The 20,058-nt window shown below is 50.7% G+C and overlaps 1 protein-coding gene across 5 annotated transcripts in view; it reads right to left on the bottom strand.

Annotated features, from left to right (window-relative positions):
• Window positions 1-11,989: 11,989 nt before the first annotated feature.
• LOC137353194 (estrogen-related receptor gamma-like) overlaps window positions 11,990-20,058 on the bottom strand; it is a 78,074-nt gene continuing 70,005 nt past the window's right edge. For all 5 annotated transcript variants that reach the window (XM_068019243.1, XM_068019246.1, XM_068019244.1 and 2 more), the window contains 2 exons: window positions 15,395-15,664; window positions 11,990-12,234 (listed from right to left, as the gene is read on the bottom strand). In XM_068019243.1, coding sequence (XP_067875344.1) covers window positions 11,990-12,234; window positions 15,395-15,664 — 515 coding nt within the window. The remainder of the gene's footprint in view (window positions 12,235-15,394; window positions 15,665-20,058) is intronic.

A 20,058-nucleotide genomic window follows, 5' to 3' on the forward strand; every position in this document is an offset into this window, starting at 1 on the left:
TAAACTAAAACCTTCTGCACTTCCGGGGACCGTATCCCTCTATTCCCATCCTATTCATGTATTTGTCAAGATGCTTCCAAATAGTTTTCATGGGATCTTTTACATCTACCTGAGAGAGCATTCAGGGCCGCAGTTTAACATCTCATCTGAAAGACTGCACCCCTGACAGTGCAGCACTCCTTCGATGCTGCACTGCAGTATTGGCCTGGATTATGGACTTTCTGGAGTGGGACTCAAACCCACAACCTACTGACTCTGAGGCAAGAGGGTTCCCCATTCAGCCATGCTGATTAAAAAAACCTTAATGTGTTATGTGTGAGAACTGAACTTATGATCATCACGTTATCAGACTGACGTACAACCTAGTATACTAACAAAGTAGTGAATACGTGGTATAGGCAGAGTTTTACTCTGTATCTAACCCCTGTTTTTTTTTAAGGTGTCCTTTATACCCCAGGTCCCTTTTATATATTTTATGTTGAGGGGGCCTTTATTCCTCAGGCCCCCTTTATATACATTTTAAAAATAACTTTATTAAAATCAAATAAATAAACCAAAACTCAAATTAAAATGCCATTCTCGGCGTCAATGATGCACTCCAGTCACTGCGGTGCCCTCCAGTTGCAAGGCCTCAAGCGTACCAGCGGACACCGCATGCTCCCTCTCCAGGGACACCCGCGCGCGAACGTAACTGTGGAAGAGGGGCAGGCAATCAGGGAGGACGGACCCCCCGACGGCCCGCAACCTGGGCCTGTGAATTGCCACCTTGGCCAGGCCCAGGAGCAGACCGACGAGGAGATCCCCCTCCTGGCCCACGCCCCTCCTTACCGGCTGCCCAAAGATCAGGAGCGTGGGACTAAAGAGCATCCAGAACTTGAGGAGCAGCACCTTCAAATACTCAAATAGGGGCTGCAAGCTCACATACTCCATTTATACATGGAACACTGACTCGTCCAGGCCGCAGAAAGTACAGGCGGCCTGGGAGTCCGTGAACCTACTTAAAAGTCTATTGCACGGGACTGCCCTGTGCAACACCCTCCACCCCAGGTCCCAGATGTAAAGGGGGAAGACTCCCGCATAGAGAGACCTCCATCAGGGTTTCCCCTCGCCGCCAGATGGCAACACGGACCGCTAGGGCGTGTCCGGCGGGCTGACAAGGGCGAAGAAGTGGAGAGTGTGCAGGAGTAGCCCGTACAGGAAACCCCTCCGCGCCGATTGGAATGGCACGGAGGGCATTTCCGAGAGGCGGCTCGGGTTGGGCAGGACCGGCTCCCGAGGAGGATTTCGGGCCCTGGGTCAAATGAGCAGTTCCGGCCAAGCAGGTGTCAGCTCGGCTGGGAGCGCTCCGCACTCCCGAGCCCCCTCGCCACCCGCAGTGAGGGGCATCCCGGGGGTTTCGGCTACACCTCTGCTCGCCGGACCGTCCCCGGAGTCAGCCCCCCGGACAGCCAAGGTGCTCACCTCCGCCGGCGGGGGAGCGCCCTGACTGGAGGCGACCATGTTCCAGACTCGGAATAGATCCCGGTAAAAGACAAGCAACTCCCTCAGAGAAGCGCGGCTAATGGTCTCAGCCGGGAGCTGCGTGTCGTCTTGCAGGCAGTGATACTGACAGAAACAATGCCTCGCCAGCACACACCATCTAGGAGGACGCTCGACGTACAGATATCTCTGCAGGTCCGAAGGCGGAGAGTCGCAGCCTGGGTGCGGACGCACACCAGCGACTGGCTGCCCTCCTTGATCGGGAGGCTCGGGACCACGGCAGAGACCCAGTGTTTCCTCTGGGTCAACGAGTTTCTTCTGGATCATTGTGGCCAATGCAGGGGGCGGGGCCAAAATGACCAACCGGTACCACAACATGGAGGCCACCAATTGGTTTATGACCAGCACTCGGCCTCTGTAGCAAAGCACTCTGAGCAGTCCTGTCCAGCGCCCCAGCCGAGTGGTGACTTTCACCTCCAATTCCTGCCAGTTTGCCAGCCAGGCTTCCTCTGTGGGGCTAAGGTGAACTCCCAGATAGATGAGGTGCGTGGTGCTCCACACAAAAGGTGCCAACTCCTCCGGCAGGGAGTCCACCCGCCACTGACCCGCCAGGAGTCCAGAATATTTCTCCCAATTGATCCTCGCGGAGGATGCATCAGAAAAGGTCTGCTGGCACTTGCGCATCCTCCGCATGTCAACAGGATCTGTGACTGCGAGGAGCACGTCATCGGTGTAAGCCGAGAGGACGACCCGCATGGCCTGCTCGCGCAGAGCCAATCCAGTCAACCTCCTGCGAAGCAGGCACAGGAATGGCTCCACGCAGATGGTATACAATTGGCCGGACATGGGGCATCCCTGACGCATTCCTCTCCCAAAGCGAAGGGGCTCCGTCAAGGACCCGTTAACTTTGACCAGACACTCTGTAGCAGCATATAAGGTTCGAACCCAGGCCACAAAATGTGGCCCGAGTCCGAAAGCGCACAGAGTCCCGAAAAGGTATTCGTGATTCACCCTGTTGAACGCCTTCTCCTGATCGAAGGACAGAAAGACGACTGACAGACCAGTCCTCTGGGAAAGATGGATCAGGTCCCAGATCAGGTGGATGTTGTCCTGGATGGACCGGCCCGGGACCGTGTAGGACTGGTTGGGGTGGATCATGTGGGACAGCACGGAGCCCAGGCGGGTAGACATAGCCCGGGCAAAGATCTTATAATCTGTGCTGAGGAGGGAGACTGGATGCCAGTTTTTAAGCAGGCAGAGATCGCCCCTCTTTGGCAGCAGGATGATGACCGCCCTGCGCCACGAGAGGGGCATCTCTCCGGTCGCCAGGCTTCCCCTAGGACCCGTGCGTAATCGTCCACCAGGACGTCCCAGAATGCCCTGAGGAACTACACGGTCAGCCCGTCCAGCCCCGGGGATTTGCCTCTCAATAACAGGTGGAGGGCACCGGTCAGCTCTGCCAACGTGAGGGGAGCCTCCAATCTTTCGGCACCCTCCAGGCTGACCTGCTGCAGGTCCTCCCACAAAACTCTGCGCACGTCCTCGCTGGACGGATCCAGAGAGAACAACGCACTGTAATAGGTACGAACCAGGAGGCCCGTTCCCTCCAGCTCCGTGATGGAGAATCCGTTGTCGGCCAGCAGCTCAATGAGCTGCTTAGGGACTCCCCCGCCATTTTTCCAGCGAGTAGAAGAAGGGTGAGGCGCGGTCCAAAAGTTCCAGGATCTGGATCCGCGACCTCACGTACACGCCTCAGGATCCTATGAGCTGCAGGTCCCTCAGCGCGCCCTTCTTCACTTTATATGCCTGCCTCAGGGCATGACCGAGGCGGGACGCCACGTCGAGCACCTCCCTCTCTAGGTGCCCGATCTTGGTTTCCCGCCTCTTGGTCGACCCCTTCGCATAGTCCTGACAGAAGACATGGATGTGAGTCTTGCCCACAACCCACAATAGCCTCAAGGAGGGGAAGCCCCCCTGCTTCCTTCTCCAGTCGGCCCAGAATCGACGGAACGAGTCTCGGAATCGCTCGTCCTCCAGCAGCCGGTTGTTAAAGTGCCAGTACGTGGACTCCGCCCGCGTGTGGAGCGGAGTGAACTTTGCCCACACCAGGTGGTGGTCCGAGGACGGCACCAGCCACATGGAGACCGCCAAGACGTGGGAGATGTATGCCTGCGAAAAGTAGAGGCGGTCGATTCGGGACCCTGCTCTTCCAGACCTCCACGTGAAGGCACTGGAGTCGGGTTGGAGATTCCGCCAGACGTCCACCAAGTTGAGGGAGCTGATCAGGCACCTCAACATCTCCACTGACGCTTGGCCGCGCTGGGGACCGGAGTGATCCCCCACGTCGAGGGTGCAGTTAAAATCCCCCCAGAGGATGATGCACTCGCCGCTATCGATGGAGTGCAAGAGAGCGGACACTTCTTCAAAGAAGCGCACTTGCAACGCGCCGGGCCTGGGCGCGTACACGTTCACAAAGTGGAGTGGCATACTACCCAGGCGAATGGCAAGGTGGAGCAAGCGGCTCGGCACTAGCTCCTTGACCCCTAAGATCTCCGGCTGAAAAGTCGGGGCCAACAAGATAGCCACCCCACTAGAAATAGGGGTGAGGTGACTCATGTAGACCCCACCCTGCCACTCCAGGAGCCAGGTAGCTTTGTCTCCCGGAACGGTGTGGGCTTCCTGCAGAAAGCTCACTGCGTATCTCCCTTCCCTAAGGACTGAGATTGTGAAATCTGAGGTGAGACCCCCTGCTGCCGTTGATGTTGAGGCTGGCTATGGTTATCTTCATGTCAAAGGTACTTAAAACCCGTCACCAACACCTCACTGTGAGGAGGGAGCGGAAGTGCACCTGGCCTTCCACTCCCCCAGCAACCCATTGAGGAACGCATTAAATCGGCACCTCTCAACCTGTTTCACGCCAGCGCCCTTGCCCGCTTTCTTGAGGGTGGCACGGACGGACTGAATGATCAGCGCCTGACTCGACCACCAGCCGAGGGCCAGCTGAACTTTATCGCGGCAACCCCAGAGTTCCGCTGTGGGGATGAGAGGAGACTCGGTGGGAGGCACGACAGACTCCGCCAGTTCACTGGTGATGGAATCAAGGTCGTCCTCCGTGCCCCACATGGAGTCCCCGTCCTCCTCTGGGTCGTCACTGTCAGCGGCCGACACATCCACCACACACTGTGGGGCGGACGTCCCGGCCGCACCAGCTGGTCCCGCCTCCGTCACGATCCCACCCCCAGAATCGATGGCGGAGGAGTCCTCTCTGGGTTCTAGAATGGAACTGGAGCCTCTGGGTACCAGCGGTTCAGGACCCCCCTCCACCTCCGTCCCCAGGCCAACGAATGGTCCAGGGGAGATGGAAATGCCCAACTCCGGAAATCCAACCGGAGCCGGGACCGGAGGCGGAAAAAGGAGGCCATCTCCCGTCCCGTCAGTGCCCACAGGACCAGCAGACAGGGAATTACACAGATTAACCTCTGGGTCGGGTACATCCCAGGCAGGAGCGTCTGGCTGCTGGGAGGGCGGCCCCTCACAGGTCTCGCTCTCACCCAGGACACCCGACCCATCGGCCAAAGGAATGATTTCTCCCATGGGGCCCACAGACTCCCCTACCAAGGGCGGGTCACCCACCTCAGGAGTTGACAAGATTACAGTGGCATCTCCCCCACCTCCGTTCTGAGGGGTGGAGGGTTCCCGCCCAGGTCTCGAGGCCCTGATTGTGTTGGTGGCAGGGAGAGCCTGAGGACCCACGCCAGGAGATGGACCCCGTGGTTCAGGGCCTTCTTCAGAGGTGGGACGTCTCCTCCTCTTATTTCGGGAGGGGTGCGGAGGCTCAGAGACCTCCATGTCATCAGGGCCCTCTGCCTCCGCACCCACCTTTTGCCTGGTCACCCTGCGCCTGAGCCCAGCCCTGGGGCAGGTGGATTCCCTGGGAGCGGGCCTTAGGCTGAGCTCAGGTTCGGGTTGTGCCACTGTTTCCTCCGCGCCTTCCTTCCACTCCCTCCCCACCGGAGGCTGTGAAAACTAACTGAACGGTATCTGGTGGAGGTGTACAGGGGGGGTGGTGGGTGGAGGTGCAGTGGCGCCACCCTGGGCTGCTGAGGTGGAGTCGGCAGCCGGGAGGTTGGGGCAGTTCTTACGAACATGCCCCACTCCCTTGCAGACATGGCACTGCGCCCCGTCCAAGGTCCAGAAGATGCGGTAGGCCGTCCCCTGGAATTACGCATTGAAATGGCCATCCGTGACCTCCTCCCGCACCAGCTGGAGGCTGTTCTCCCGAAGACCGAGCGGGACTGGGGTGAGCCCTGTCTTTACCTCCCCCAGATGGTGCAGGTGGGGGAGGAGCAACTCATTAGGAATGAAGGGTGGGACATTTGACAGAATGACCCGTTGCGCAGTGGCCTCCAGGGGGTCCACTGGCAGAAAGGTCCCGCCACGGTGAACCCCTTGCTCAGTGCCAGGGACACCTCCCGCTCGGTCTTCAGGAAAAACACCACCTTCCCGTACATTTTTGAGGCAGCAACAATGGCCGAAGGGCCGACAACCTCAGCCATTGCCTTCACGCATACCTCTATTGACATATTGGGGTGGACGTAGCTCTTGACCCCATGCTTCGATGTTACCAGCGCAAACAGTGACGGGGGAACAGGTGCAGCTGTAGCAGCCGCAGCAGCATACATACATGAAGGCCCTGCCACCGGCGAAGAGGGGCTTGCCATGGGGTCGCAGAGCCATGCCCAACCACAAGAAACAAAGCACACGACAGTTTTCTCTTAAACACAAACAATATGATGGGGCGGGGGGAATGGCAGTAGAGGAGGACAGGGCTGAAAAGGAGAGGAGAGTATAGGTGGCTGAGTGATGGAAGGGAGAGAAGGGCTGCGAGGAAGTTACTGTTCAATTGATGGTTGGAGCACCTTGCTGCAGAGTCTACAGTTCAGTCTTCCAGTTAGGGGAGGGCTCTTCGTCCGGGTTGGCTAGAGCCGCACGGTTCTCTCCTTTTCCTTCTGTTCGATTAAAGATTGTCTTCAGCCGGGCAGCTCCAGCCGTCTCAAGCCACACAGTTTGGGGTGGGGAGGGAGCCCCTTTTGTGCAGGATGAAAGATAAACACAAGAGCAAATACAGAGGCTCCCTATAGAATTTGGCAGCCCCAGCCCTGGATGTTCTGGTGCCTCCTCCCTCCCCCAGCAGTCCAAACAACAAACAGTTCTCTGGTGCTCCAACATTCGCCTCTCCAAAATGACTTGCAGGTCACCTTTGTCCTTGAATAAAGTACAAGAGACCCACAGTTAAAAGTTGTAAATGCTGCTGTCTCCTCTCCAGTTCCAGTTCCAGCTCCCACAGCCTGCTCAGATGCAGCTGGTTTGACTAATCGCACAGGAAGTGCTCCAAATTGCCCAGCCAATCCCATGCTGTATCTGTCCTGGGAGTGTTTGATGGGACAGTGTAAAGGGAGCTTGACTCTGTATCTAACCTGTACTGTACCGACACCCATGTGCTGTTAGAAAGCAAGTTCCAGGATTTTGCCCCCGTGACAATGAAGGAACAGCGATATAGTTCCAAGTCAGGATGGTGTGTGGTTTGGAGTGGAACTTGCAGGTGGTGATGTTGCCATGCATTTGTTGCCCTTGTCCTCGGTGGTAGAGGTCATGGGTTTGGAAGGTGCTGTCGAAAGAGCCCGGTGAATTCTGCAGTGAATCTTGTAGATGGTGCACACTGCCTCCACCGTGCATCGGTGGTGAAGGGAGTGAATGTTGAAGATGGTGAATAGGGTGCCAATCAAACGTGCTGCTTTGTCCTGGATGATATCAAACTTCTTGAGTGTTCGAGCTGCTCCCATCCAGGCAAGTGGAGAGTATTCCATCACACTGTTGACTTGTGCTTCGTAGTTGGTGGACAGGCTTTGTGGAGTCAGGGGGTGAGTTCTTTTTTATTTATTTTTATTTTTTATTTTATTTTTATTTAGAGATACAGCACTGAAACAGGCCCTTCGGCCCACCGAGTCTGTGCCGACCAACAGCCACCCATTTATACTAATCCTACATTAATCCCATATTCCCTACCACATCCCTACCATTCTCCTACCACCTACCTACACTAGGGGCAATTTACAATGGCCAATTTACCTATCAACCTGCAAGTCTTTGGCTGCAGAATTCCCAGACTCTGACCTGCTCTTATAGCCACAGTATTTATGTGACTGGTTCAGTTCAGTTGCTGGTCAATGGTAACCCCCAGGATGTTGAAAGTGGGGGATTCAACGATGGTAATGCCATTGAACATCAAGGGGACATGGTTAGATTCTCTCTTGTTTGAGACGGTCATTGCCTGGTACTTGTGTGGCATGAATGTTACTTGCCACTCATAAGCCTAAGCCTGGATGTTATCCAGGTCTTGCTGTGTCTGGACACAGGCTGCATCAGTATCTGAGGAGTCACGAATGGTGCTGAACATTGTGCAATCATCAGTGAACATCCCCACTTCTGACCTTAAGATGGAGGGAAGGTCATTGACGAAGCAGCTGAAGATGGTTGGGCCTAGCACACTACCCTGAGGAACTGGTATCATCCTCAATGTTTACCACAAATTTTGAAATTTTACTCCCTATTACAAAATAAAAGTCATTTAGATATCAAAAAAAGCAGTGGTCCTAGCACTGAACCTTGGGGACCACGACTGTCTACCATTCTCCAGTCTGAAAAATAACCATTTACTACAACTACTTCTGATGAAGGGTCACTGACCTGAAACATTAACTCTGCTTCTCTCTCCACAGATGCTGCCAGACCTGCTGAGTATTTCCAGCATTTCTTGTTTTTATTTACTACGACTCACTGTTTTCTGTCCTTAAGCTGATTTTTTTTATCCAATTGGACACTGACCCTCCTATTCCATGATATTTCGGTAATTAAAGTCCTCCAGTATCACTGCTCTGTAGTTCTTGCACATCTCTGTGCTTTTCTGACAGATTTTCTTCTCTCTCTCTCTCACTATTTGGAGACCTGTAGAATAGCCCAGTTGTGTGATTATCCCCTTTTTGCTTTTCAGCTCTAACCAAATGGATTCAGTCTTTGCCCCCTTAAGTACATCCTCTTTTTCCAACACAACAATATCTTCCCTAATCAGTACTGCCACTCCACCTCCTTTTTCCCTTCCTTATCTTTTCTAAACACTTTGTATCCTTGAAGTGCCCAGTCCTCACCATTTTTAAGCTATGTTTGTGTTATTGCCACTACATCATATTCCCACACAGCTATTTATGCTTGTAGCTCACCAACCTTACTCATCACACTTTGTGCGTTTACATACATGCATTGTAAACCTGTCTATGCATTCCTTATAGCCCTTCTCAGTCTACTCCTATTAAATAGGGTATTACTTACTTCTCTAGAACTATCCAACACTCTCACTCCTTTATGCACCTCATTCCTCTTTTCTATTTCTATATGCTGGTCGCCCCCCCCCAGCACCACCCCGCCCCCCTCCCCCGCCCCCTGCCAATTTAGTTTAAACCCTCCCCAACCACACTGGTTGCGTTCCTGAATTCTGGGTCTCAGAGCTGTCAGAACATTTGGCTTTTGGGCTCTAACTTCAGGATTTCAGTCGCCCGCATTCATGGCAAAAGAGCCAGAGGGTAGGAGGAAAAATATTTTTACACAAAGAATGCTTAGGATTTGAAATGCAGGTGGATACAGATTCAACAGCAGCCTTTAACCCTTACCCTAACCCGAATCCAAACACTAACCCTAACCCTACTGCCCGAATACCCTTCCTAACCCCAACCCCTAAACCTAACCAGAAACCCTAACTGGAAACCCTAACCCTAATGGGCCTAACCCTAACCAGAACCCCTAACCCTATCCTAACCACAACCCTAAATCTAACCCTTACTCTAACTCCTGAACCTAAACAGCCCTTACACAGCCCCATAGTTATCCTATTTCCAAACCTTTACCCTAACCTAGGTATTCTAAACATTCTTCCCTTAACCTTCTCTCCAACCCTTACCCTAAAATCTATGCTCCTTGTCTTGGTCTTAGGCATGACTGCTCTTTCAACTGGATATATTCGCTGCAAAGTTAGTAATGTATCCTTGCATTTCAATTCCAATTATAACCCTAGGTGGGTATGGAAAATGGCAAGAAGAGTTGGACAGACATCAATGCCAAGTGTGAGACGAATAAAAGTGGCAGATACTAGTGAAATGAAACTCAAATGTGTATGTAAGCACAGGAGGGGAGGATTCCACCCCCTCCTCAACCCCCCCACTCCCCATCGACCCCCTCTCACCACCTCGCTGCCCGAATACCCTACCTGAACCTACCTAAACCTACCCTTAGATAAATACTAGAAAGAGAAACAATTGCAGGAAGGAGAGGGGAAGTCAGACTAAGTGAATTGCTCTTCAAAAGCGTCATTGCAGACACAATGGACGGAAAGTGCTGTACTATTCTATGATTTTTTTTTAGAGATACAGCACTGAAACAGGCCATTCGGTCCACCGAGTCAGTGCCGACCAACAACCACCCATTTATACTAATCCTACATTAATCCCATACTCCCTACCACATCCCCACTTTCCCTCAATTCCCCTACCACCTACCTACACTAGGGGCAATTTATAATGGCCAATTTACCTATCAACCTGCAAGTCTTTGGCTGTGGGAGGAAACCGGAGCTCCCGGCGAAAACCCACGCGGTCACAGGGAGAACTTGCAAACTCCGCGCAGGCAGTACCCAGAATTTTATGACAGGTACAAGTCCATAACACATTCCTACCCTTGCATGACAGAAAGCAAGAAAAACAAAAAAACTGGGAGAAACTGGTACATGAAAGGGAGTAAGTGGAAACTTCACACATGATATTCCCGGAAGCAGATGAAAGATAGTGAGATTCCAGATCCCAGGAAAGGAGCAGCAAACATTCCATTCCTTTATATATTAATGATTTGGACTTAAATGTAGGAGGCATGATTGGGAAATTTGCAGCTGACACAAAAGTTGATAGTGAAGAGGATAGCTGTAGACTCCAGAATGATATCAATGGTTTGGTTCAGTGGGCGGAAAAGTGGCAAATGGAATTCAATCCAGAAAAGTGTGAGATAATGTATTTGGGAAGGAGAAATAAAGTGAGGGAATATACAATAAACAGGAGGATATTGAGACGGGTAGAAGAAGTGAGAGACCTTGGAGTGCATGTCCACAGGTCCCTGAAGGTGACAGGACAGGCAGATAGAGTGGTGAAGAAGGCATATGGAATGCTTTCCTTTATTGGCCGAGGTATAGAATACAAAAGCAGGGATGTAATGCTGAAACCATATAAAACGCTGGTTAGGCCACCGCAGGAGTATTGCGTACAGTTCTGGTCATCACATAACAGGAAGGACATAATTGCTCTGGAGAGAGTACAGAGGAGATTTACAAGAATGTTGCCAGGGCTGGAAAATTGCAACTATGAGTAAAGATTGGATAGGCTAGGGTTGTTTTACTTAGAACAGAGGAGGCTGAGGGGTGACTTAATTGAGGTGTACAAAATTATGAGGAGCCTGGATAGAGTAGACAGGAAGGACCTGTTTCCCTTTGTGGAAAGGTCAATTACCAGGGGGCACAGATTTAAGGTGATTGGTAGAAGGATTAGAGGGAACATGAGGAAAAGCATTTTCACCCAGAGGGTGGTGGGTGTCTGGAATTCACTGCCAGGAATGGTGTTGGAGGCAGAAACCCTCAACTCATTTAAAAGGTACCTGGACATTCACCTTGCTGTAACTTGCAAGGCTATGGACCAGGTGCTGGAAGGTGGGATTAGATTGGGCGGCTAGTTTTTTCAGCTGGCACAGACACAGTGGGCTGAATGGCCTCCTTCTGTTCTGTAACTTTTCTAGGGTTTTATGGTTCTAAAGCAGTTTTTTTTCTCAATTTACATTCTCCACATTAAAGGGAGATTTTAACAAAAGAAATGTAAGACCCACAGGATTGTTTCATAAAGTATAATTTGAAATAGAAAAGAAATATTTATAAATTAATCAGAAAGAATAGTGAGATAAGCAAGCAGGTGCACCTTTAAACTGTAACAAAAGTCTTTCTCTGTTTTTTCATTTATTTTTATTATGTCTTTTCATCAGTTGTAAATAGTTTTTTAAATTCTTGAAGAACTTTTATTTTATTTGAAGTGTCACCATAATGGTTTTTGTGGAAATTGCAGAACCAGGAAGTTTTAAATTTATGAACTGTCCCAAAATCTGGCCGCCAGCAAACTGACCTCATGACCTGGGGAATAGGCGGCGAGCCCTTGTCACGATATTGTCAGGTTATAGTGCACACCTACCTCCCGTGCATTCGAATACTGCATTACGAGGCTGCGCAACTTATTTCCCAGGCAAGTAGGGATCAGGTCTTTGGCCCTAGTCAGGATCTGCCTAGTTCCTTAGTTCCAGTTTAAGCTGGTCAGCAGGTAACAGTGGTTGTGTTTGAGGGGTAGGTGTTTAAGCAGATCCTCTGCCCCAGCTTTCAGACTTTAGCCTCCAGCATCTCGAGAAACAGTTTGTGCAGTGCCACCTTGCCCTCTGCCATGATTCGGCGGAAGCATTGCATGGCCTTGTTTGCTGTTTGACGCAGAAGTGGTAAAGTCATCAGCAGTTTGCCGCCACGGTGAGGATCCTCCAGGTGTTGGTTCTTCTCGTACTCCTGCAGGGCCTCATGAAGGATATCCTGGAGGTTCTGAATTGCCTCTACATTCTCAATATTCATTGAATCTGCAACCAATAAAGGAAAACATGAGGCATCTTCCTGCTTACTTTAACCCTGTTTAGACTTTCCACCATTCCCCTCAGAGTGCAGGTGCAGCTCAGTTGGTTTCACTTTTATTTCTGGGTCAGAAACATGTAGGGTTGAGCCCCACCAAAGTCATTAATCACATAATATAAGCTGATAGCCCAGTACCATACTGAGGGACTATTGCTGTGTTTACCAGTACCCTTTAACATCAAACAGTACAGGTGCGTGTGTAGGTGTGTATCTGCATATGTGTGCATGGTCTGTGGGGGCATGTGTGCATGTGCGTGCTGTGTGTGTTGATGTGTGTGTGCTTGGGTCTGGGTGTGACAGTGTGTCTGTGGGTGTGTGTGTGCATGTGTGTGTGAGATGTGAATGTGTGTCGTGTCTATATATCTTTGGGAGTGTGTGTGAGTGTGCATCTGTTTTTGTCAGTGTGTGTCTCTGGTGTGGGAGTGAGTGTGTGATTCGGCATGTCTCTGGGTATGATTCTATTAGTATTAAATGGCAAGTGTCACATGGTTTTAACTGCAAACCCACTGCCCACTTCAGACAATTGGAGATGGGCAGTGCTTAGAGATCCTCCCGCACAGGAACATCCAAACTACTGGTCATGATCACATCAGAGCACAGGAACCCAGGCAGACGGTCCTGTTTGCTCTGAAGTATCTCATTCGTTGCCTTTTTCTGCTTGAATCTTGTGGGCTGTTCTTGCTGTTGCTTCATTGGTGGGTTAATATCAACAACTGGAAAGCAAAACACTTGGTCACTCCTCCCTTTGAAGTTAGTGTAGCTCCGCAGTAATCCAGTGGGATGGGTCACAGTGAATTATTGGAGACAAGGAGAGAACCATTAAAATAAATGAATATAACATTTTGGAAGGAGTAACAGGAATGCAGAGTACTGGGCTAATGGGAAGATTCTTGGTAGTGTAGATGAACAGAGAGATCTTGGTGTCCATGTGCATAAATCCCTGAAGGTTGCTACCCAGGTTATAGGGCTGTTAAGAAGGCATATGGTGTGTTAGCTTTTATTAGTAGGGGGATCGAGTTTCGGAGCCACGAGATCATGCTGCAGCTGTACAAAACTCTGGTGAGGCCGCACCTGGAGTATTGCGTGCAGTTCTGGTCACCGCATTATAGGAAGGATGTGGAAGCTTTGGAAAGGGTGCAGAGGAGATTTACTAGGATGTTGCCTGGTATGGAGGGAAGGTCTTACGAGGAAAGGCTGAGGGACTTGAGGTTGTTTTCGTTGGAGAGAAGGAGGAGGAGAGGTGACTTAATAGAGACATATAAGATAATCAGAGGGTTGGATAGGGTGGATAGTGAGCGTCTTTTTCCTCGGATGGTGATGACAAACACGAGGGGACATAGCTTTAAGTTGAGGGGTGATAGATATAGGACAGATGTCAGAGGTAGTTTCTTTACTCAGAGAGTAGTAGGGGCGTGGAACGCCCTGCCTGCAACAGTAGTAGACTCGCCAACTTGAAGGACATTTAAGTGGTCATTGGATAGACATAAGGATGAAAATGGAATAGTGTAGGTCAGATGGTTTCACAGGTCGGCGCAACATCGAGGGCCGAAGGGCCTGTACTGCGCTGTAATGTTCTAATTCTAATAACATCAATTGGGAGAAAAATGAAGAGGGACTCAGTACAGATATCACCGGGAGAAAGCGTCTAGCTACTGGGGTCACTGTCCCCTCCCTCCCCCTCCCTCACTCTCCCATTTCCTCATTCTCTCCTCCCTCCCTCACTCTCATCCTTCCTCCTCCACTCTCCCCCTCACTCCCTCCCTTCCTCACTCTTCCTCTCCTTTCTCATGCACACCCTCACTCTCCCCCGTCATGCGCTCCTGCACTCTCCCCCTCCTTCCCTCACTCTCCCCTTCTGTCATGCACTCCCTCACTCTCCCCCTCCTTCCCTCACTTTCCCCCTCCCTCATGCACACCCTCACTCTCCGTCTCCCTCTTTACTGTCCTGTTCCCTCGTTCTGTACCTCTCTAGCTTTTTTGGAATTATTTGCTTCAATGAACAAATACCCATGGAAAAGTAGCAATGTTGTGTCAATCAATTAGATTGATGAACTCTTAATTGCAAAATCAATTTCTCTTTCCCCACCCCAACCCATTTTTTTCCTGAGGGAGCAATTTTCCTTCACGTCTATTATACCCTAACCCAGCCTGCAACCTGGTATCTCTCTCTTGCCTTCACTGATGGTATATCATTATTCCAGGCCATTGCACACTTTGACATTGCAGACTAGACAGCAGCACCTTCGAATAGGAGTTTCTGTCGATAGAATAGGTCACATCTCTCGCTCAGGAAGTGACAGATGTCAATAACTTTATCGGTCATCAGCTTCCTTTTAGCAAACAATTTAAAGAGTTGTGTCTCGTGCTTTGTTGCTGTGCAGAGCCCTCAGCTGGTGCACACATTATATCCCTGCGACATCGCCCTTTTGTAATTAACGGGCACCACAACAACAGCTCCTAGAATTAACCACAGAGAAAACACGTCCTTGACAGAGAATTCAGAATGAATAGGGAAGGACAAAAGGAGCAGGAATCCTCAGAACCCTGTGACAGAAACCATCAGAAAATAAAGCATGATGGAACTCGCAGTTATAATCCTGGCTTACATCCCACCTTCAGTATAAAACTCTCAGTTATAACACCCTCTCTGTTACACCACACACTCAGAACACATAATAGGAACAATGTTGTTCGTTGGTCTTTACTTGAAGACCTGTGAACAGCCCCAGTCACTTTTTTTTGTTCATTCATGGGATGTGGGCGTATCTGACATGACCAGCATTTATTGCCCATCCTAATTGCCCTTGAGAAGGTGCTGATGCAAATGCAACTGATTGGCTTGCTCGGCCATTTCAGCAGCAGTTAACAGTTAACCACATTGCTGTGGGTCTGGAGTCACATACAGGCCAGACCATGTAAGGACGGCAGATTTCCTGTAGTTTCATGGTCATCATTACTGATAATAGCTTTTTAATTCCAGATTTTATTTAATTAACAGCTGCTGTGGTGGGATTTGAATGCATGATTACTAGTCCAGTAACATAACCATTATGCTACTGTTCTATCTAGTGTAGGTTGAAATTGGGAGTGACCAATGATGATTTGTACCTGAGTTAGCGAGCGCCATGGCTTTCAGTGTCACAAACTCTTCCTTGTCAAGTTGAAGCTTGCGATACTTTTTAATCAGTTGCAGGAGTGTGCAGTAGAGGTCGAGAAGTCCAGCCATCCGACATTGCTCCCGCTCCATGATGAAATCATCTGCATAGACCAATCCTTCATCATAGGGCAGCGAGCGGAACACAACACCCAGGATCAGCACCTCCATCCAGGCACTCTGCAGGAGGCCCATCTGATCTCCCAGTGACAGTGTGGAGAAACCTGTGAGTGTTGAGACAAATGTAAGATTGGCGGACAAGCTTATTGGGCATTGCATTGCAGCTGCCCTCTCAGGAGCGTCACATCGAATTCTGTTCACTCCCCTCTATAACCCATTGACCTTCAGGGTAGGGTACAATGCCCTGCACTGCTTCCTGTGCCAATCAACACGGTACTGGAACCAAGTCACCTCCTGCTCTAACTCAGAACCTCCAAACTGTAACTCCTCTCAGCTCCTGCCCTGCCTTTCTTGTACAATTGACTAGGTTTCAGAACCCAGTTTGCTAATGGCGAGTTCCTCACTGACCTGGTTTTAACTCACATTCCAGGAAACAGGGTGCATACTGTAACTTGGTGATCTGTGTGAAGGATCGGGGTGGGGGGAAAGACAGACGATGGAGAAAAGCTAAGGGGGGAAGGGGTTGGTGGGGGAGGGTGGAGATGGTGGAAGGGTGGAGGGAGGGGAGGGCAATGGGGAGGAGGGTGGGGGAGGGATAGTGAAGGAGGGAGGGGGTGGGGGAAGGGCAGTGAATAAGGGTGGGGTTTGGGTGGGAAAGGACGGAGGGGAGAATGGGGGAAGAGGGAGGGAGGGCAATGGGCAGAAGGAAGGTGGGGGTGGAGAAAGGGCCTGAATTTTGATATATATTATCCAGATGAAAATTGATTGAAAATTTGGGTACAAAATCTGCCCACATCACAGGCCTCTCGTTACCTTCACCGTTTAATGTCGCATAGAAACTCAATGATCCAACAGCTCTGAGGATTAAAATACAAATTCGGCATTTTTAGGCTCGTGTGGGGCAGAGGTAAACTGCCTGAAGCTTTGAACACTGACAGCTACATTCTTGCTGAGCTAGTCTCCACATGGCAGCTTTTATTTCAACTCCATCATCACACCTGCAGGCCTAAGAATCACACAGGAGCTGCAAGGAGGATATTGAATGATGCCAGTTGCTATCATTGCTTTCCATTGGAGATTTCTATCTGGATGACACCTCTGCCTCTGGGTCCCAGGTGACTCTTATTTTCATTTATTTTTAGCTGATTAATACAAAACAACGTTAGAAAACATTAATTAGCAGATAGTAATCAGCAGATCAATAGGAAGGAGATCAGAAAGGGAAAGGCTGTGTCAGGGAGTAAGCTCCTTCACAGATATCAAAGTTTCTAATGTCAAAGTTTTAATTTCCCTGGGCTCAATGTGTGAATGCACACACACAAACTCACACACACACCCACCACACACTCACCACATACACACACACACTCACCACACACACACACACACACACACACTCACCGCACACGCACTCACACTCATGACACACACCCACCACACACTCACCACACACACACAACCACCACACACTCACCACACACACACACACACACCACACACTCACCACACACACACTCACGACACACACACACTCACGACACACACCCACCACACACTCATCACATACACACACACACTCACCACACACACTCACACACACACTCACACACCACACATTCACCGCACACGCACTCACACTCACACACACCACACACACACACACTCACGACGCACACACACACTCACACACACTCACGACGCACACACACACTCACACACACACTCTCACTCACCACACACACACTCTCACTCACCACACACACACACACACACTCACACACAGACATTCACACTCACAGACACGCACACTCACCACACACATACACACACTCACCACACACATACACACTCACCGCACACACACACTCACCGCACACACACACACACACACACACACACACACACACACACTCACCACACACACACACACACTCACACTCAGACACACACTCACCACACACACACACACTCACGCACACTCACGCACACACACTTACCACACACACACACTCTCACACACACTCACACACTCTCACACACACTCTCACACACACTCTCACACACACTCACACACACACTCACACACACACACACTCACACTCACACTCACCACACACACTCACACACACACACACACTCACCACACACACACACACACTCACACACACACACTCACCACACACACACACACTCACCACACACACACACTCACCACACACACACACACACTCACACTCAGACACACACTCACCACACACACACACACACTCACGCACACACACTCACCACACACACACACTCTTACACACACTCTCACACACACTCTCACACACACTCTCACACACACTCACACACACACTCACACACACACACACTCACACTCACACACACACTCACTCACATAAACACTCACTCACATAAACACTCACCACACTCACCACACACACACTCACCACACACACAAACACTCACACAAACACTCACACAAACACTCACACAAACACTCACACAAACACTCACACAAACACTCACACACACACTCACACACACACACTCACACACACACACACTCACCACGCACGCACACTCACACACACAAACACTCACACACACACACACTCACCACACACACTCACTCACACGCACTCACTCACACACACACTCACCGCACACACTCACCGCACACACTCACCGCACACACTCACCGCACACACTCACCGCACACACTCACGCACACACACACGCACACACACACGCACACACACACGCACACACTCACACTCACACAGACACTCACCACACACACACACACACACACACTCACCACACTCCCACACACACTCCCACACACACTCCCACACACACTCCCACACACACTCACCACACACTCACCACACACACACACTCACCACTAACACTTACGCACCACACACATCACACACACTCACACACACTCACCCCACACACACACTCACCACTAACACTTACGCACCACACACACCACACACCACACACACACACTCACCACACACACTCACACTCACACAGACACTCACCACACACACACACACACACACACTCACCACACTCACCACACTCCCACACACACTCCCACACACACTCCCACACACACTCCCACACACACTCCCACACACACTCACCACACACACACACACTCACCACACACACTCACACACACCACACACACACACTCACACACACCACACACTCACCACACACACACACTCACACACACCACACACTCACCACACACACACTCTCTCAAACACTCTCTCACACACTCTCACACACTCTCTCACACACTCTCACCATACACACACACACTCAAACAAACAAACACTCAAACAAACACTCACACAAACACTCACACAAACACTCACACGCACATTCAAACACACATTCACTGACACACTCACGCATACTCACACGCACACTCACACGCACACTCACACGCACACTCACACGCACACTCACACGCACACTCACACGCACTCACCACACACACACTCACCACACACACACACCACACACACTTACCACACCCACACACACTCACCACACACACACACACTCACCACACCCACACACACTCACCACACCCACACACACTCACCACACACACACTCACCACACACACACTCACTCACACACACACTCACTCACACTCACCCCACACACTCACCCCACACACTCACCCCACACACTCACCCCACACACTCACCCCACACACTCACTCACACTCACCACACACACACTGACACTCACCACACACACTCACTCACACTCACCACACACACACTGACACTCACCACACACACACTCACACACACACTCACACTCACCACACACACACACACACACTCACCACACTCACACTCACCACACACACACACACACTCACTCACACTCACCACACACACTCACACTCACACTCACCACACACACACTCACACACAATCACACACACACACACACTCACACTCACCACACTCACAACACACACACTCACACTCACCACACACACACTCACACTCACCACACACACTCACCACACACACTCACCACACACACTCACTCACACTCACCACACACACACTCACACACACACTCACACACACACACACACACACACACTCATCACACACACCACACACACACACACACTCACCACACTCACCACACTCACCACACACTCACCACACACTCACCACTCACACACACTCACACACACCACACACTCACCACACACACACACTCTCTCACACACTCTCTCACACACTCTCTCACACACACTCAAACAAACACTCACACGCACATTCAAACACACATTCACTGACACACTCACGCATACTCACACGCATACTCACACGCACACTCACACGCACACTCACACGCACACTCACACGCACACTCACACGCACACTCACACGCACACTCACACGCACTCAGCCACAGAACTCACCACACACACACACCC

This window comes from Heterodontus francisci, chromosome 40 (assembly GCF_036365525.1).
Source record: "Heterodontus francisci isolate sHetFra1 chromosome 40, sHetFra1.hap1, whole genome shotgun sequence".
Classification (NCBI taxonomy): domain Eukaryota; kingdom Metazoa; phylum Chordata; class Chondrichthyes; order Heterodontiformes; family Heterodontidae; genus Heterodontus; species Heterodontus francisci.